At 37.5% G+C, this 21,484-nt stretch overlaps 1 protein-coding gene across 4 annotated transcripts in view; it reads right to left on the minus strand.

Annotated features, from left to right (window-relative positions):
* Positions 1–13,854: 13,854 nt before the first annotated feature.
* The window catches only part of CRISPLD1 (cysteine rich secretory protein LCCL domain containing 1), a 43,227-nt gene continuing 35,597 nt past the window's right edge, over positions 13,855–21,484 (minus strand). For 2 of the 4 annotated variants that reach the window (XM_074898813.1, XM_074898814.1), the window contains 2 exons: positions 17,296–17,426; positions 13,855–15,434 (listed from right to left, as the gene is read on the minus strand). In XM_074898813.1, coding sequence (XP_074754914.1) covers positions 15,383–15,434; positions 17,296–17,426 — 183 coding nt within the window. In that variant the 3' untranslated portion in view covers positions 13,855–15,382. Of the gene's footprint in view, positions 15,435–17,198; positions 17,427–21,484 lie in introns of those variants that run through there. The other 2 variants (XM_074898811.1, XM_074898812.1) reach the window with 1 other exon arrangement.

A 21,484-nucleotide genomic window follows, 5' to 3' on the forward strand; every position in this document is an offset into this window, starting at 1 on the left:
GAAAGTTCAGTGGGTTAATGTGTATGTATATTTTTTGGTATTAAAGGTCTTTCATCTCATTATGGCAGCACCAGGAAAGTTTGAACAATAAATGAAACAATAAATAAAATATTAGACAATGGGGGGAAGGAAATTATGTTAATTGGAAAGGACATTATGAAAAAATACAGGATTATTTTTCAAGATAAAGAATATATGAGTCAATTTTTTGTCCATAACTCAAATATAGGGAAACTGAGTCATAAATTGGGTAAAAGTATCACAAATATCATCCTTGCTTTGCCTTCAGATTTGAAAGACTTGCTGTTTTCACTTGGGTTTATGCCAACTGTACGGCATCCTTGGATTAGTGCAGCCTACTTGTGTACAGTTAGGAAAAAAAGAAAGGTCTTGCAACTGAGGGTGGTTCACCAGAAACCAACCAGAACCTCAGAATGTTTTGTAATGTTTCTTCCTCTTGAAAGCAGTGTTCCTGTGTACATAGTTTTCCATTGTATGTTTGCATTAAATGACTGAGCACTAGCACAGTTTGCCCTCCGAAGTTGTGGAGTCTCCATCCTTGGAGATATTCAAAAGCCATCTGGACATGGTCCTGGGCAACCACCTGGATGGCCCTGCTTGAGCAGGGGCAGGGGATACCATATGACTTCCAGGGGTCCCTTCCCACCTCAACCATTTTGTGATTCTGTGAAATGTGATGGTTAATAGTGGTTATCTGAATTACAGTATTTCATGTACAAAGTTACTACTGAGATTTGAAAACCACCTCAGCAGATAGTATTTTTAATTTTTTTTTTTTTTAACCGGTGTAAAAGGGTTTGATTTCAAAGAAGAATATGCCAGGCCAGTTGTTAGCATATTTTATTTACTGTCTGATTAGAAAATGGTTCTCCTCATCCATTCCCAGGGATCAGCAAAATTTCTGAAATCACATGAGGAAAATCAATAATCCTAAGTAGAAGTGTTAAATTACCTCAAGTATTAGGAGACATGAATATCTGCAACAGAAGGAAAGCAAGAAGTAAAAATCAAAAGCCAAAGAGAAAGAAGAGGCAGGTTCCCAGCTGCAGGCTGCACTCTGGCAAAGCAATGCTCAGAGGTAAAATTTTGCACAAAACCCATCTGTGAGAGCCATGGGAAAAGGCTGACAGTCTTCCAGCTTCATGAAATTAATAGACAGCCTTCTGGAACTGATCAAACGTATAGAAAACAATAAATTATTTTTTTATTTTTCTTTTAATTTTTGCATATCTGTCTCTCAATCTGTCAACTATGTTGTTCATCTTTGGATTGTAGCATTCATACTTCCTGGTATCATCATCTCTGCCTGATGTTAAGGGTGCCTGGCATAACCACAGACATGCTGTTCCTGACTGAGAAGAGCCCTATGAAACTGGGCTACTGGCTACCTAGCCTTGTCCCACACACCAGTTCTTAGGGAGATGTGGAGTGCTCTCTTCCTCTAAGCCACACATGCCAGATGTTATAATGCAGCGTGAGATAACTCCCGATGGTAAGTGTTAACCAGAGTTTCACTGGCATGCTGCATTTTCCTGACCTTTGTAACTCTGAGAAATAAAAATTCACCTCAAGTGTCAGGTCAACCTTCTGTGAAGTTTATTCATGTATGTACAGCAGTATTCAGGACTTCTCACTATTCTTTTCTGTTGTCTCTTTGAAAGGTAGTTGCAGAGTAAAGATACAGTGAAGTGTTGGAAAAAAAAGAAAGACTAAAATTTGTTCACAAAATACTGGGAGAATTCTTGAGAATTACAAACCACAGTTACAGAAAATCATGTTTAGCTTCTGGGCAATTCTCAAAAATATAAACTGCAACAATTGTCACACATCCTTTAATATAGAAATAATGCTTCCAGTACTTAAAAGATATATTTCCTTTTTTCTCTTTTTCTCTTATCCTCCTTCTTTCCCCACCCCTAAATATTTTCTGCATAGATATACATATACTGGTTTGTTACTACCAATAAAAATTGTACAAACATGAAAAAATGATGGGAATAAATAGGAAAAAAGACTATCACATTGTTAGTTTCATTACTGCAGTTCAAATGTTTTCATGAGCTGATGTAGCTATTTTTTCCCAGAAGGATGTATTATAATGACTAGGTTTTCAAAAGACTTCTGATCTCACTCAATGCCTTCTACAAGGGACAGATTTTCCAAAGGACTAGGTTTATTAGGTGTTGTTTCATTCTGATACTACGACCTCACCTGTAGTTTCTAACACTTTAGTCTAGAAATCAGACTTTTCAGAAAAGTTGTCCCTAAATATTCAGGTTATGATATACCAACAAACACGTATGAGTACCTATTTAACAAAAAACCCCACCATTGTTGCTTCACTAAGGTTTACTCAGGAACCTCTGCATCACTGGATTTTTGTCCTTATTAAGAGAAAACAAGAGGTGTGTATATTTTGCCCTCTGAGTGATCCTGAATCAGTGCTAATGATGATAGGTTTAGGTTTTGCAATGCCATACATAATCATACGATGTAAGGTATATTCCACCTAATAATAGCAGAGAATAAATCCATACAACTAATTTAAAGAGGTCCTTGTTCAGTCCCCATAAATATTCACTAGAAGCAGAGAAAAAAAATCAGAGCAGTCCCCTGGGATTTGGGACACTTTTTGGGGCCAGGCAAAATATCATCTAGAACGGACTCAACATGAGTCCCCTATGTCTACAAAAACAAATATCTGTTAGTTTCTGTGAGACTGCTCTAAAAAGCTGGCTTTTTACATTATCCATTATTTTTACTGTGCCGAGGTTAAATTCTGGCTCTGTGTTCCGATCGCATAAATAGGCTGTGTGTTGGGGGCTCTGCAGGGGTTGCCAAAAGAGCTCCTCTCTCATGGTCAAAGAAAATTTATGACAGTAAAATTGCTTTGTGGTGCAGGCTAGAGTTTCTGTCCCATCCATGAAGCTAATACAATTCTCTCTTACTTTGTTTCCTGAAATCTTCATGCTGAAAGAGATATACGCCATTGAATAATCAAGTATTTATGAAACATTTATTTCAATAGTAATAATTTTTTTTAAATACTGTCAATTTAAAGAGAGTCTTATTTGCTTCCTGCATTATCATTTTGTGTTGTTGACTAGGAAATAAGCCTGGAAGCAGGAAATCATGCACGCTCTGTTGTTTAAGTTTGTGGAGGTGGCAGATTATGAATCCAAATTAGATATCCTTTAAGAAGCTTGACAATGTTTATTTTCTGTTTGTTTCTGAAGAATGTACACTATACCGTCAGTTTATGTAAATTAGTAAATTCCCTTGAAGTCAAGATAGCTGCCCTAATTGACACCAGCTGAAAATCTGACTTGAGCTTTTAAAAATCACTGCGATTAAATGTTGCTGTTATTTTTCTTGAGTAATATTGTTTGCCAAAGTGGAATATGAAGCAAAAGCTTCAGGGATAGAAAAGTTTCAGCTATGCATCTCAAAGGCAGCTGGGACAATGGGCCATTACAGGGAGTTGCTTCTTCCACATGACAGCAAACTTAGCAGATTTTGTTTTACTAAAGTTGTGTTCCTTAAACCAATAAAACCTTTTCATTATGCCAGGCCATAAATGCCCTAGCAGAAAGAGGTCAAGGGAGCTGTCAGCTGTGTCAAGCACAGAGCTTGTCTGAAAGCCAAAGTAACTTAATCCCCATAAGACTCAGGCATGCCAAGTTTGAGACCAGCCTACATAAGTGAAGGCAGGGCATGCCAAGTTCAAGGTGTATCTTGGGCAGAGAGGCCTCTTGCAATGAGACCATTCCCATGTCTGCTCCATTCCTTTGGTTAAAATAAATTCTGTGCTGCATGGAAGATCTTCCTGTGTTTTGGTGTACTAATGTGATTCATAGGAGATAATCAAGATTAGTCAGCTTGCTGTGTGAAAAACTGGCATCCAGAGGGATATACCCAACTGGACCATAGCATAGCACCCCAAAATGACATATGGGAGTAAGACTGTTGAGAAAATGTGTGTAGCGGAGGGAAAGGAGCAAGAAATGAGAAGATTATGCCTACTCATGGAATTACAAACAGTCCTACTCGGGCTGTTTGAAGTAAAATGAGAGCCAGTGATTCTTATGTGATAGAGAAGCAAATGATCTGCCTCTAAAAGAAGTATTTTGAATAATCTGTATACCTCTTTGTTAGTATTTTTTTCTCTGAAATAATCTCCCATTGTTTTGAATGTTCTATAATTCATGCCACTTCCTCAAACATTTCTAACCCTGAATGCTTCACTTTCTCTGTTCCACACAGAGTTGTTCCAGTGAAATCAGACAAAGAACATTTTCTTAGATCAGTTCATTCATCACACTCAAATCTCTGTTTTGTTCATGGAGCTAATGTAGAAAGATTTGATTTTTGCAGAGTATTATCTTATCTTGTGGTATTGCAAAGCTTCCCACTTTTACATAAAATCTTCTGAGTTGAGCCTTCAGCTGATGTAAATAGACATGAATAAACTGACACAATACTTTAGATCTGAAGAGGTCTGCCAGTAATTGCAAGATTTAATAGCACCCATCTGAAATAGGAAAAATGGTTATAATTTTCATCAGACTGTCCCATTTTGTAAAGGACATGTTCTCAGATAGATTTTTTGGGCTCCTGGCAGTGGAAATGTGGGACATCGTTTAGAGGTAGAGGAAGGTCACAGGCATATACCCAGCTTGAACAGTTGTATGATGAGGTTTTTTTTACGGACACTATGAAAATGACCGTAATATAACATCAAGAATAGTGTTTGTCAGTGTCTGTAGACTGCCCCCACCTAAAGAATGAGAAATATCAACTAATCCCTTCTAATCCCTGCATTAAACTTCCTGATCCTGCAGCCACTTTTTGAGCAGATTATTTGCAGACTAGTGGGAAGCATTAGAGGCAAGGCATAAAGAGGATACTTTCTGTCAATGTATCAACATGGTCTCCCTTAAGAACCTCACAGAGAAGCTAATGAATTACAGCCTTGATGAGCAGACAGTGAGGTAGATTAAAAACTGGCTGAATGGCTGCACCCAGACAGTGACGAGCAGTGGCACAAAGTCTAGTTGGAGGCCAGTAACTAGCAGTGTACACCAGGGGTCTATACTAGGTCCAAGGCTGTTTAAGATTTTCATTAATGACCTAGATGAAGGGTGAGAATGTACCCTCAGCAAGTTTGCTAATGACAAAACTGGGGGGAGTGGCTGAGATACCAGAAGGTCATGCTTCCATCCAGACAGGCTGAAGAAATGGGCAGACAGGAATGCCATGAATTTCAACAAGGAGAAGTGCAAAGTTCTGCAACTGTAGAGGAACAACTCCATGCACCAGTACATGCTGGGGGCCACCCCACTGGAAAGCAGCTTTGAAGAAAAGGAACTGGGGGTCCTGGTGGACATCAAGTTGGACATGAGCCAGCAATGTGCAGTTGTGGCAAATGCAGCTAATGGTATCCTGGGCTGCATTAGACAAAGTATTGACAACATGTTGAGGGAAGTGATCCTTCCTGCTACTGAGCACTGGTGAAGCCACACCTGGAGTGCTGGGTGTCCAGTTCTGGGCTCCCCTGTATAAGAGAGACATGGACATACTGCAGAGAGTACAACAAAGGGCCACAAAGATGAATAAGGCGCAACAGTGAGGAAAGGCTGAGAGAGCTGAGACTACTGAGCCTGGAGAAGGCTCAAGGGGATCTTATTAATGTCTATAAATACGTGAAGGGAGGGTGCGAAGAGGACAGGGCCAGGCTCTTCTCAGTGGTGCCCAGTGACAGGAACAGAGGCAATGGGCACAAACTGAAACATGGGATGATCTCTCTGAACATCAGGAAACACCTTTTCACTGTGAGGGTGACTGAACACCGGCACAAGTTGCCCATAGAGGTTGTGGAGCCTCCATCCTTGGAGATATATTCAAAAACTGTCTGGACTTGGTCCTGAGCAGCCTGCTGTAGGTGGCCCTGCTTGAGCAGGGGTGTTAGACAAGATGACCTCCAGAGGTTCCTTCCAACCTCAGCCATTCCGTGACTCTGTGATCACCCTACACTTTAATGTCCCAGCGAAATAGATTATCTACTTTTTTACAAAGGTGTCTTCTTACTAAAGCATCTAGTACCAATATAAGACATTATTCAGAACAGGCAATGCTGATCCTTCCTCCACTAAAAACAACTGAAGCACTGACATAGGTAAAATTTTATGATGATACCATAATTTAGTGAACATGCTTCTTTCAAAAGTATTCTTATAATTAGGAAAAGCAAAGCAATCTTTACCCCAGTTTTTGAGGAGTGTCACAGATATCGGTGGGATTGTTCTGTCAAATGATTTACACCAGTTCAACTGAAAAGATAACCCAACCTTTCATTTATCAAATTTGCAGCATTATGTCTAGCAATAAACAGCTTGACTGTTTTGTAACAGTTTGCTAAAATTCCTACTGCACAAAATATGTCTGTTTTCAGTATTGTTACTGCGCTGAAGATGCCTTTGTTATCACACTTCCTTGTACATGCTGATGGTACGGCAGGACTCCCTCCCTCCCTCTCCTCTCTGTGATTGCACATGAACATTTCCAGTGACAGAGCCCTGCAAGGAGTCTGCCATCCCTCTAGCCCTGCTGTGCAGTGCAGTATCACCACAGATATCCTCTCAAGATTTTCTCTTTCTTTGTGACTCCCACCTTTGACTAGGAAGGAAAAGAGGCATTTATGCTCTTGCTGAGACTCAAAGCAGCTGGGTTAGGTGGGAGGAGAGACACTATCTCTATTTTACAGTCACTTCTGTCACTAGGCATGAGTTATGAGAGTTCAAGTCGGGTAGCAACTTCAACTGTGCAGATACTTTTAGTAACTCCAGGGTCAAACCCAGAAGTTGTACTAAGTAAGTCTTTCAGCTAACACACATTTAGTCAGTAGGTTGAAACTCTTTCCTTTACATTGGCTTTTTGGGGACAGAAACTGCATTCCTCATGAGCACATTATCTTCTTTGTACTGTGAAGATAAGCGACAAATTATTGCATCTTTTATAACTTTTTACCAATGCATATTCTCTGGATTTTCACTTCTAACACATTGCTGTCTAGGAATTTGTATGTCTGGGGAATATTGCTGATCAATGAACTGGTAGAGATACACAGTGAACCACATATTGGAAGGAACAAGCAAAGGGAAGAGTTTTAAGTTGAACAGACTACCGGAATTTAAGTTCATATTTAAGTTCTTGGCAATTCATTCAAGATAAATTAATGGGTTGGCACCTTTACACCTACAAATTTAAATAATTAAATATCTAGCTCTATAAATTGAAACTTGATTGTTCAGTTTCGAAGACGTCATAAGAAGTACTTGCTAACTAATCTATGCAATTTGTGAAACATTCTATGGCAAAATTATAAAACCACACTCTATCCTGTCTTCTGCTTAGTGGATACTTTTCTGAAGAATTTGACCTTCATGATCCATCACCTCCAGACTCTTAGAGCAGTTCTAAAATGTATCAGTTACCCAATAGTTTTACTTCATTAGAGGATACTGAGAGGTGTAGCTCTGTACTATAAGAAGTTTCAAGGCATAAAGATGTATTTCTGAAATACAATGAGGAATATTTATTATTTCACCTTACAGTTATCACTAAATAACTTTATAACCATATTTATAAAAACTCACTGCAAATCAGTTTCCTCTGCCAGTCCTACAAAACAGGTAAATGTAACTCAAATGGACATCCATTTAAGTAATTTTTATTTTTTTTTTACAAAGAACAAAGCCTACTGGAAAACTGTTTACAGGGAGTTTGGGTGCTTGTGAATGAACCTTAACATTTGCATCAGATTTTCATGCATTGGTATACATCAGCAAGCAATTATCCACCTACCAATTAAACTACAGACAAATTCTCCTTCTCAGCCCCACTGCCCTTGGTATTTGCCTATTTTTACACACTGAAGAAAAACAATGAGCTTTGAAATGTTATTTGAAGGTTATTTGGTTTGGGATACTAACCAAACAGTTTTAAAGTGCAGAGATCAATCTATATTAAGATTTATTTTTTGTATTGTAGCAGCATCTACCAGTTCTACTCATGGATCATTTGATACAGGCATCTAAGTTTGTCTCCTAATACATCAATGTGCCCTGCTTTCCTGCATGAGACCTCAGCTATGCCAGCCTTCAGCTCCAAATTAGTCTCTCACCTTTCTTGTTAAAGGCTGATTCTCTGACAGACTATGGATATTAAGTTATTCAGTATATTACAAGAGACATGGAGTCCTTGGCCTACACTTTTGACTAGTGCTAAATAAGAAGCTAGGTTGGAAAGTCAGCCTTCTGGGGAGTCATAGATTGAAATTTTTATATGAGTGGTTCTGACATGTTGTCTATGTGCTGTACTGATGTGAATTAATAAGAGCTGAATGCATTCTGAGAGACCATGGTAGAGATGGTTTTCCTTAGTATATTTTAGGTCTTTTGATTGGACTGTACTTGTCCAGGAATTGTAATGAAGACTACAAAATGAATTGAAGCATTAGCAGAAAAGCCCTAAATCAAATGACGATATATTTATCGTAGCAGATGCAACAGTGCATTTCATTCAAGGTGTGACTTCCTTATTTCTAGGACAAATCTTTACATATTACAAAATAATAACAAATTACAAATAATTGCATTGTAATTTTTAGAAAATTGCTTTAAAATTATGTGGGCTTTGAAGCTGCTGGGGCAGAAGCTTCCAAATATAAGTTGTTTTAACATTATTGCTAAGCAAAAAAATCACTGCATCTGCATGATCTGCACATCATTGAACATGTTTGAGATAACATGCTTAAACCCTCAGTTAGTGGCAGAAGGGCAAGTCTTTATCAGCAAGCCACAAAAACTATCTGTCTAGTTATTCCTTTTATTTAAAAATGCAAACTGATATAATTTACTCCATAATTCTTACTGGATAAGAGAGAGGGTCCCAGAGCATTTCACAAAACTATTCCTTGGCTCAATTATAGCTGTGCCAGAGTAGGACTATCACCTCCAGTATAGCAAGCACTAAATCAATTCATACAATGTCCTTCTTTGTGTACTGAACTGGGCTAAATCCAAAATCTGAGACTAAGTCCTTCTGCATAAAATGACTGCTCTGTTTCTCTGCTCAGTGCAGCCTGCAGTCCCAAAGGCCCTGGAGTTGTTCTGACACAATAAAAGAAATGTTTATTCAGAAGACATGATCTTTCAGTAGGAAAAAAATATCCCACCACCACTAATAAACAGATGGATTTCAACAGATAAATAAGGAATAAAGACTACAGGGAGATTTATTTACCAACTGTTTCCAATTCATCTTTGAGATGTACAGTAGCAGCAATTTATGAGAAGTCAAAGCCAGCTTGCTATTTATGTTGCATATAAACAAGCCTAAGTGAATAACTAAGTAACTGAAGTTCTTGTTTTTCAAATTGTAAGCTAGGTTTAGAAGTCATACTACCCCCTAGCATTTTTTGTTTCATGAGCATCCTAAAAATAATTAGTAGTACTACAAATTCTTAGGAGTCTCTCAGCTTTTGGAAGTAATTCCAGAAAGATATGTAAGCAAATCTAATGCAAGTTCTTGTTATTTATTCTAAGATGATACCCCTATTAAGGATATTGTCTTCATAAACAATATTCATTCAGAAATAACTGCAAAAACAGCAAAAAAAGTTTGTTAAACTGCATAAGCAGTCTCGATAGCATTTCAAGGAGATTATTGCTAATATTTCTTGTATTAACTACAGCAATTTCTGTTCAGCTGAAACAAATGGGCATTCTTTGAACAACTTAATTTCTTACTAAACAGTTAGCATGTGCTGACATTTTCATTTTTTTATAATGCTTATGCTTTAAATGAACTTAGTGAATTTAAAAGCCCAAGAGTTATTGCTATTGGCAGCTGAAGTCTTTTGTGTGCCCATTAAAACATATAGTATTGCAAACTTGTTCGTGTTTGTTGTTCATTGTTTGGCCAATGTATCTCAGTTCTTAACCAACATCTTTGCTGCTAGCCTTCAGACACTCACCCCATTGTTAGTAAAGACAAAACCAGTATTGGATACAGCATTGAGGGCAGATACTGAATGAAATAACTAGGGTAATTATTGCAGAAATCAATGTGGATAGTAAGACATGAGGTATCACGACTCACTGTTTTGGTTGCATGTTCTTTACATTCTTCTGATCTCTCATATTTTCCTGTGCCTTATTATATTGAGCTCGTCTGACTGAGGGCTTTTGCTAGCTTCTGAAAACTTAAGACTTGTTAGTACTTTGAGCAAAGTGCTATGACAGCTTAATGATGTAGGCATCTGTCTCCTAGCAAACAGGCTAAGATGAACAAGACATTTAACACACGTCATTGAAGAGCTGATGGCAAATTTCAGGTGTTACATTACCATCCTATGTTAACATGGAGCAGGAATCACATTTTATTGCACTTTCACAGCCCTCTAGTACACGACAAGTACTTCTCATTCAATAACAATAATATCAATAGTGACCATATATAAAATACTACTTCCATCAGTTATTCCTGACAGCAAAGAGAGACTAAACCTAAGACTGACAGCATGGCTTCTTTTCCCATATGCACTGGTGTATGTCTTTATAAAATCATATGCAATTTTCTGATTACTGAAGTATGCTATCATTTGTATATAAAGCTCTGTAAAATGCAGATTATACACTGAATGAAACAAAACTCTTCAGGCTTTTCATTCCTTGTATAATTCCCTAGAGTTCCACAAGTGCTATAAAAAGCCTTAAGACAGAAGCGTGACAGTATAGTATTTCATACAATATTTATATAAATTTCCAAACAGAATATTGCACTATATTAATAATTTTTATAACTTCCAAATATTTACATTTCTAAATTTGACCCTTTGTATGACTATAGAAATTTCAGGAAATAAACTTTCCCTTGTGTATTCACAGGAAGCTGGGTTATCTGAGTTTGAAACCAAATTCAAAACACTCCAAAAGCAATTGCCACACAGAAGACACTGTTTATATGAGTAACTTCGTTACATCTCTGCCACATGAAGTAAAGCACCGTGCATATTCCTGGCCATATGTATCAATACACAGGAAGAAGCTGATGTTTCTTCTTTTAAACCTGCTGAGAATCCATCGACAGCTGACAGTCTGACATTTCCATAAAACTTGAAACTGAGTATTTCATCAATTAAAAACCTGCAAATTTACACATTATCCCAACCTGTGTTTCAGGCTTGGTTCCAAAAATACTCTCTATGTAATTTCTAGATCAAAAGAAACCAGACACATGGAAGTCTGTAAATTCTAAAATTTCTCAGCATTCACAAAGTTTAGGAAATTATTCTTACTTTCCTTAGTTTATGTCCAGTGATATGGGTGTCATGAGTGACATGAGTATGGGTCCCAAGTTCTCTAAAACTAAAGTATCCCCATATAGCTATCAAAATGGTGAGAGACTGTTGAAGAATTATCTGTTTAAGTCTGACCACTTTCTTTCATACTAACTCTTGTTTAGTTATGAAATTAGCTAATCCAGCTGTAAAGGAGGCAGCACAGCAAAGAAACGCCTCAATTGATCCTTACTGAAAAGCTTACCAGGCAAATGAACTATGCTTGACAATTACTTGACTCCTCTCCAAATGATTCCTATGCTTCTTTTGAAAATATTCCTCATGGAGCAAGTTGTAATGGGAAATACTACAGGATCATGGGAAAAGGTTCATATGTACTCTTCTCTGCTTCACATATGCTTTTAGGGCCTACTGTATTTAGAGGGTTTACATTTCTTGATATTTTAGCTCTTTCAAAATTATAAATAGCAAATACCAATGTACTGAAACTTTTTTTTTTTTTGGCAGAGGATTGTTATGTATCAGCTATAATAATTCTTGTTGGCTACTTATAGGTCTTTCCTGGGAGGCAAGCTAAATAATATGAATAGCATGAATTCAGCTTGATTTTCTTATTGATTATCCTTTTTGATTTCAAGTTGAGCAAATAATTTTCTAACTGCTTGGTTAAATTCATCAGCATTTAAAAGTTGACTTCCTTCTATATTTTTTCATTAAGCTACAACAAGTTGTCTGATACTGCCAGTTATTCATTTGGGCTTTCTATGAATTAGTTGTGACCATCTGGCAAACAGTTGCTTCTGGTGCAGACAAAAATACCAATGTGTAGCTCCCATTCTACAACTGCTCTGAAATGTCGACTCATTGACGTATTACAGTAAATACAGAGCAGAATTTCTCAAAAAGCCCATGTTTACTGGAACATTTATATTATAGCAGGATAGAATCATCACATGTGGAAAAGTGACAGGACTCTAACATTTGTGCAACAGAAGATGTGGTGGAGAAATGTCCCTTTCTCATGTCCCTTTCTTCTTGTCACTGTGGTGGTTAGTAGAGATGCTCACAGCAACCATTCACACACGCTGGAGGTAGCCGCCACTTCTCCCACCAAGCACTATCTTTGTTGTATGGCAGCAAGGGTCCACCCCTGCCCCCTTGCACAGGAACTCCCAGCAAATGTAAGATGGACTTTACAGATGAGAGAGGAGAGGAAGCAACGATATGCAGAAGAATAGAGGGGAAGCAAAGATGTGCAGAAGAACAAAAAAGACATCAGGAACAAATGGAGGAAAAAGTCAGAAATTTGATGTGGCAACTGTGTTTCCACATGGGACTCCAATCACCTGTCTACCCAAACTGAAGAAGTTGTGGTTATGACTGAAGATGTGACTGTCTTGTTCTTTCCCTCACCCCAGGCTCTGCACTGCCCAAAGAAAGGGGCTCACCCTACTGCCTGATCAGCACAGAGGGGAGCTAGCTAACTGCTCAGACTCTGCAGCACCCAACGGGCTTCCCATGGGCTCCTGAGGCATTGGCTGGGGACCATGGACCAGACAGGGGACACGGAGAGCTGCTGGATGATGGTAAGGCCAGGCTGCAAGAAAGCATCTGGCCTGTGTGGAAAGCGAAGCTACTGTTGCATTCACGTTTTTTTTTCAAATGTCTCCCTCAGACGTTCTACATGTCCTTGATTTCAGAAGTGGCCTTACTTCATTTTATGTTCTGATAACCCCAACTGTAGGTATTGCAAGGCCTTTCTCTGTTACTGCTTTAGTGATTTTAAGGAACGGTTGTGCAAGTCTATCTCAAGCCCTTGAGTGACTTGGAGTCCTATCACAGTCAAAGTCTTGCACTTTAGTTCCAATTCTGAGAAATGGATAATGTCATTATTGCAAAATCTATATAAAGCTTGTTTAAACGCCCCCCTGCCACCACCTGCAAAAAATGGATTATATGGCAAAGACTCTTTGTCTCCCTCATCAGTTAAACAGATTTCCCAAATGGAACTTCCAAGTGTACCATTAGTCTTATGAGGCAAAAAAAGAATGTGTAACGTAAAAACGTGCTTGTTCCCAACAAATGTAGTGAGGAACATTCACACTAGTAACATATACCACAACAGCAAGGAGTTAGACTGAATAAAAGCTGGTGGCTTTTTTATAATCACTTCCTGACACAGAGTACCCCATTAGAATGAGATAGCAATCTGTTCCCAAAGACCCTGGTCAAAACTTGAAAAAATGACCAGATTTATCCATTTATTATTATAAATACAATTAATGGAAGTTGTGTGCCTAAATTGCCTATACAGCTTTCAGAACCTCAGGCTATGTCTTCTGCTTGGTCCTACTTTTGCAATGTTTAGGTCAGAAAAAACAAGTAAATTTTGAGTGACTTATTTTTTTCTTGTTGAGGCAGGACAAACAATTCAAAAAATAAAGGCTGTCAGAGGTACTCTTACTATGTAAATTAATTTTATTCAAAACAGATTTAAAAAACTAACAAAGCTTGCCAAACTACATGAGGTAGTACATGTAGCAAAACAGGAGGCAGAATATAGTATTCTGAAATATGAAGAATATGAGTAAGTTCACAAGTTGGAAGGAAATAAATTCAACAACAGAAACAAAACATACCAAAAATAAAGTTTAACAGCTTTTCAGTCTTAAAGCACCAATACACTTTTCATAGAAAGAAACATAGTATCACCACTACATGTTCTTCATATACCATAATATGGTAAAATTAATGCACAAGGCTGTTCAACATAAATGAATTTTTAAAAATCGTGACACAACAAATGATATAATTGTCACTGGGCTCCGTACCACTATACTTCCTGGCCTGCAGGAGTATTTGCCAGGTCATGAGGAGCAAGGTTAGCCTTTGTTACCATTTTCTTTAAGGTTTTTTTTAACATTTACCCTCATATTAATGTATAGTATATGGATACCATGTACAGTTTAAGGCCTCAAGCTTGCAAATTTTTATGTATGTGTATAATTCTACGTTTTTGCTGAAACCCGATTTAGGTAAATTGAAGGAGTCACATGACTAAAATAAAGCATGTATATGTGCAGAACTGCATTGCAGAACTGATGGCTTATTCCTTAATTTCAGGTTATGCCACTTCTCAGTATTAAAATTTTCTCATATCCTTCAGGGTTATATAAGTCTATCTCTCACCCATCCCAAGATACCTGAATATCTGTGAAGGACTGGGCCATTAAGAATTGGTTATTTGAACTAAAGAGCTTAGCAGCATCCAATAAACATTTTATTAAAATATTTAAGAAATAATAAACATGAATGGCCCAGTGTCTTAAAAACATTTCTTTAGAGGAAAACATACTAATATGACCCAGGACTTCTCTGTATTTTATATTTTCCATTTTATTTCAAAATAGGTATTTGTATTTGTTGTGATTAGTGTGAAATTGAAAACAGTCTAGCTCTTAATTTATGCTTGCACTGCTAATGCTATTGTAAATCATCAAAAAGTTATATATATATATTTATTTTACTTTAAGGCATGATTTATTATATTGCATTATTGGAATGGCTTCTTTTATGTACATTGGAAATAAAAACTCAGGCCTCCCTATGGCATAATTTTAAGGTTAATGTTAGTGGCATACATAAAGCACCATACAATAATATATTCAGATGAAGAAAACAAAGAACATTTATGAGCTTTGAATTAACTGTATAGGAGTAACTGCTAAGAAAATATAGCAATATTTAACACAGGATTCAACGTATTGTTATATATCATTGTAGATTTTCAAATTAATTTCTCTCCCATGTTTACTTTTACAGATTTTTTCATTAAGATATATATGTAATTTAAACTTTTTTGGTGGAAAGCAGTATACATCTTCTGTACAATAATGTTACAGCTTTATACAAATTCTAGGAATCATAAGAAACGGACTTTATCACACTCTTCCAAGTGCTCTGGTTTCACTTGCCTGTTTTAGATTTTCCTTGCTAGACTCAAACAACAGCAAATACTCTGAATGCCTTGCTTCCTGGAGGATTCTGTAAACTGAAACATAAAAACATTCCTGATGTTATTTTAAAGATGGCAACACTCCAACGAATTTTTTTAATTGTTAAATATAGATCTAGGACCCTGCGACTTCTCTTGTGACTACTCATAACTTCAGCTATTAAATAATTTTTTAAAAAATGTCACAAATAAAATCACATAAATTTCAGATTCATTTTTCTTCAAAACAGCTTATTAGGAACAAATCATAACATAAAAAAAATAAATTAATCCTTTGTGATGAGGAATTCTGGTTTAAAGAATAAAGCTCTATGGAAGCAAAATACTATAAAATGTTTTTAGGAAAAAGAGTAAGCATGCATCTTACGCTCACTATTCTAACTGTATTCAGAAAGAACTTGCAGACCTGGGAGATCACTTGTTTGTTAGTTGCTTATACGCTGAAGAATAGATTTTTAAAGATAAGTAATATTTTACAAAAACAAAGGAAATGCCTTCTGAATGGAGAAATATCTGGCTTGAAAAGAAATGAAACAAAAATATCCAACTGAAATTAAATGTTGTTAGAATCAATATTTCTGTCTAATAAACTGAACTAGCATGTCGTATTTAATGGTGACATTGTTTTCTCTCTTTCAAACCCTGTCTGAGGCATATCTGGGAAGGAAAGGTAAATGGAAGTGAAAGTAAGGAACAGCACAATAAAACAGGTTGCCTGCAATGGCATTACAATCCATCATCTTCTGCTTCACAGAAAACTTGCATGGGACCATTTTCCAAACCACTGACCTTCCAAACTTTACCAAGACAGTAAAGTACAAACAATGATTAAATCTGCAACACTTCTCCTGGCTATATCTGTACTCATTGAGGAGATTTATATGGAGAACAAAAGTGTCAGTAAGGAAGCACTCTTTCTGAAGGAACTGGATGGTCATGGGGAGAGGACAAAGAATATGTAAATTAAGTCATCCACTGAGCAAAGGAAATCTGTATTTTACAAGTTTCCAGGTTTGTTGCAAGGTTTGAGGAAGAGACAAGAGCTCCTTCCAATTAAAAATGAGAAATAAATACTCTATCTTTTCCTACTTCCAAGTTCTCTACAGAAACTTTTGGAAGTTTTTGCCCCCATAAATTTCATGGAAAACCTATACTTTTAAAGGTAGAAATCATTCTTAGCTTTACAGGACTAAAAGACTGGTACAAGATTATTTTTAGGTAATTTCTCTTTCTTCCTTTAGAACCTCGAGAACTCTTTCAGGGATTAAATTTAATCTTCAACATGCAGCCATGCGTTAGCATCATAAAACGCATGAATACACTGAATACAAATAAAGGAACTTTCACAGCATCCCCATGTCTTTCAGAAAAACACTGTTAAAAACAGTCAAACCATTAAAAAAAAAGAAATTTAAAAATATGTTTTGATGATTGTGAATTTTAATGTTTGTGAATATTATTTATAATCCAGGCTCACTGGTTCAACACAATGTAAATCAGTAATCCTGTTATCAGCTACTCGTACACATCTATTGCAGATCTTCTAACCTGGACTGAATAAACCAATAATGTTAGTTTTAAAAAAATCCCAAAGAAAGAAATGGCAATTTTCTTATCAAATATTGTGTGCAACAGAACCAGCAAAGTAAACAAGAGGGTTATTTTATTTCATAAGCAGCTTTTTAGAGTAATGATTTATAAGCTTAGAGGAGGCAGGCAGCACTGGTACCACAGCTTCTCCAAAGTCACCACAGCTGTTACACAAGCTCTGTAAATCACCCATGTTGGCCTATTTGGTTTCTAGCACTGCCCTAGGTACAAACAGACACAATGCAAGACTTTGTAAATCTTATCGAGGTGAAGGGTAAAGTGTAATCTTTGAAACTGGGCTCTGTACCTTTCTGAATATATTCCATTTTGAAAGGAAGCAACATACACCTTTCTTTTGTCTACTGGCATGACATCAACATAACCACCCTGGTTGCGGACTACACCAGCATGTACTGCTGCCCGGCAGATACTGGACATCTAAGAAAAAAATGAGGAAAAGATTAGTTTTCATTCATCCTTTTATTTCAAAATTGTTTAGAAGAAAAATAATACAGACATTTAGAACAAGTTATAGGAAACATAAAATAATTATATTTATTGCATAATTAGTTTTATTAATCTTAAAGTATTTAATCAATTTTACAGGAATTAGGCAGTTTATAGGAATATAGAAACTGCTTCTTCAAAGACCTCCTGCATCATGACCCCCAAAATCATTTATTTCAGGCTATTTCAGATCAAAGATCAGGAACATGTTAGAATTCTTGAGCCTTTCATTTTGAAAGGCTTCCAATCAGCCTTCACTTCAAGAGCACAGAGGTAGTAAAACCCAAACCTTAGTCAATTATTATAGACCAGGAAATTCGGTTTAAACCCCAGCTAGAGCCAAACAGGGGAACTGTACAACAGCAAAGACATGCTGCAGTCATATGTTTCTAGGAGGATGTCCTACCTGAAAGGTGAGGGATAGACTGCAATAATTCTACCTCTAAATGCAAAACCTCAAACAGCAGTGAAATGATACATATTCAAAGGGAACCTTACAATCTCCTATCCAGGCATGGACAAATACTAAAAGCTAATTAGATTAGAGGTCTAATGTGAGCATCAAACATATAGAGATCTAAAATCATTCCTTAGCTATGGCAGTCAATTAATGGCAGACTAATGGCTTTAGTTCCTCAAGTCTGACTGAGGAAATAGAGTCAGGAGGTGAAGACTCCAATTGCTACTAAAGAATAATTTTTAAATCAGTGTCTAATTCCACAGACTATTCAGGCAAAATTATGCAGCACTGTGGGCCCCAGGCCTTGGGAACAACAATCCAGTTCGATGCAAACAGAAACCCACCACCAGTGAAGGCAGAGTTGGTATGTGAACTCTTATAGGAGTTTGACCCCTCAAATTGATGGGCCCTGCTATTATACACCTGAGGGTTTTAAGAGAGCTGACTGACATTGTTGCAAGACGACTATCCCTAATCTTTGAGAAGTCATGAAGACTGGGGAACATCCCAGAAAACTGGAAGAAGGCCAGTGTCAACCCCATCTACAAGAAGGGCTTAAAGGAGGATCCCAGAAATTATAGGCCCATCACTCTTGCTTCAGTCCCTGGGAAAGTTATGGAATGAATCCTCCTGGGGGCTATCACAAGTCAAATGAAGCACCTGATTGGGAAAAGCCAGCACGGATTCATCAAGGGCAAATTGTGCTTAACAAACCTGATCACCTCCTACAACAAAGTAACCTGCTCAGTTGATGTGGAGCAAGCGGTGGGCGTTGTCTACCTGGGTTTCTCAAAGGCTTTCGATAGGGTTCCCCACAGCCTCCTCCTAGAGAAACTGATGCATTACTGTCTAGACAAGAGGTCTGTGTGGTGGGTGGGGAACTGGCTGACAGGCACCCAGAGGGTAGCGGGAAATAGCTCCTGTTCAAACTGGCAACCTGTCACAAGTGGGGTGCCCCAGGGATTGACAGTGGGCCCAATGCTGTTTAATATCTTCATGATCTGGACGATGGGATCAAGTGTATCCTGATGAAGTTTGCCAATGATACCAACTGAGTGGGGAAGTGGACACTTTGGAAGGGAGAGACACCCTGCAGCCACCCGGATAGGCTGAAAGAGTGGGCTAATAAGAACATTATGAAGTTCAACAAGGACAAGTACAACATCTTGTACCTGGGAAAACATAATCCAGGAGTGCTGCACAGGTTGGGATCTACCCAGCTGGGGAGCAGCTCTATGAAAATGAACCTGTGGGTCTTGGTGGACAAGTTCAACATGAAGTGAACAGTGTGCAGCAGCAGAAAAGAAAGCCAAGAGAATGCTGGGCTGCACCAACAAGGGCATCACCAGAAGAGATAAAGAAGTCATTATCCCACTCTGCTCATCACTTGTCAGGCCACACCTGGAATACTGTGTTCAGTTTTGGTCCCCACTACCTAAAAATTATGTGGCCAGGCTGGGGAGGGTCCAGAGAAGGGCCACAGAGATGATCAAAGGACTGAGAAGCCTGACTGACATATGAGGAAAGGATGAGAGAGCTGGGTTTGTTCAGCCTTGAGAAAAGAAGGCTTAGGGAAGACCTTATCACCATGTTCCAGTATTTAAAAGGTGGCCACAATGAAGACAGAGACTCCCTTTTTATAAGTCATATGGAAAAGATGAGTGGTAATAGGTATACTTACTCAGGAGTAAGTATAGTAACTTACTCAGGAGATCCTGACTGGACATGAGGAAAATTTTTCACAATGAGAACAATCAGCCATTGGAATAATCTCCCCAGGGAAGTGGCAGATTCCCAAACAATGGATTTATTTAAGACTCAGCTGGACAAGGTGCTGGGCTATCTTGTCTGGACTGTGCTTTTGCTAAGAAAGGTTGGACATGATGATCCCTGAGATCCCTTCCAACCTAGTATTCTATGATTTTATAATGCTACTAAAGTTTTCTGTGAAGTTAACAGCAGTTTCAACTGAGTAAAACCTACATTCTCCGGCCACTAATTCCTTTCATGAACCTATGTAGTATAAATAATATCCACAGAAGGATTGCTCAGTGACAATCTTGATTATGTTCATTTAAATAATTGATTTAAATTTGCAGTCCTCTACTACTCTTTTAGCGTTTTAATATTAATCACCAGAAGAATGGAACTCCTCAGATACTCCAGAATGTAGGTCCCAATCTTCAATGCACAGCAAAGTGTAGTTCCAGCTACAGTGAATCTCCACTTAAAGCCAAGTTATTTTGTAGAGAAGTCTTTACTGCAATAGGTATCTTCGCAACCAGCCTTAAAAACTTAGCCAATATCAATAGCTGGTCACACAGGCCACTATTTAAACAAGAAATGCATTTCTTCCAGTTATAATTGAAATAATTTATATCTGTTACCATAGCTATTTTGTAATTTCAATGCTATATAAAATCAGGAATTTAAAATAGCAATTATTTTCCTACTCTCATTCCAAGCACAGAACTTGCCAATTTCACTGTTACATAGTCTGTCTTTTAATGTTACAATTTTTCTAGGAGTAAAGATTTGAAATTGTTTATGCAAAGAATCTTTTGCAAAGACACTTGAGTTTTTCTCTTCACAGTGCTGGCTGCAGTTTTTGAACATGCCAGAAGAGATGCCATTTATCCTCTTCTGTACTTTTTCTCCTCCTCTCAAGCTGCAAGACTGTTGTTATATTCTGGACACCAGTAGTTGCCTTATTTTGGGAATTATAGCATCTTTTATGTTTTCATACTATGAGAGCAACTAACGATCAGACTGATTATGTGCAATTTCAGATATATGGGGGGAAAATGGCCTCTTCAGTACAGGATTACAGACTAAAGAAACAAAAGATGAGGTTTACAAGCAATTAACTACAGTGAAGAACTAGAAGAACACTATTAATTACTAGTAATATAATATAGTAGCAACTTGGTTTTCTGTTCACATTGGAGATATGAAAAAAGCTAGAGGTACAATCAGAGAAAATAAGTTTGCTACCTCTGTAATAGTAACTAAAAGGCTACACTTTGTGTACATCATTAAATAGGTTGATACTCTTGTAATTACATTTGAAGGTAGCTAAGATACTGGCTGTTCCACTGTTATTTGGAAGTTTCTGGTCAAGAAAAAAAATGAAAGTCAAGGAATGGAGATTTTTACAGAAGAGGATGATGACTTTTGGAAACTATGTCCAGTAAAGGACGGGGTCATTGTTAGGGTTGGTACCACAACCCTAACAGTGAAGTATGACTAGGCTAATGCACAACATTTTAAAGCTAAAGGCAAGATGCTTATATGGGATATATGCAAAAGGAGTGGTCAGAAGAATGGAATTGATAAAGTCAATCAATGGGCAATTTTCAGATAAAAAACAAAATTGATATTCTGATGCTGCTTTCCAGATGAGACTGGAGAACAAATGTGCATAGTATTTGAATATATGAACAATCACATGAGTACAAATTCCGAATTATGAACTGGCTTGTAAGAACAGAAATTAATAAATGCAAATAGTTTTAAGAATATCTACAGA

Source organism: Athene noctua, chromosome 2, assembly GCF_965140245.1.
Source record: "Athene noctua chromosome 2, bAthNoc1.hap1.1, whole genome shotgun sequence".
NCBI lineage: Eukaryota > Metazoa > Chordata > Aves > Strigiformes > Strigidae > Athene > Athene noctua.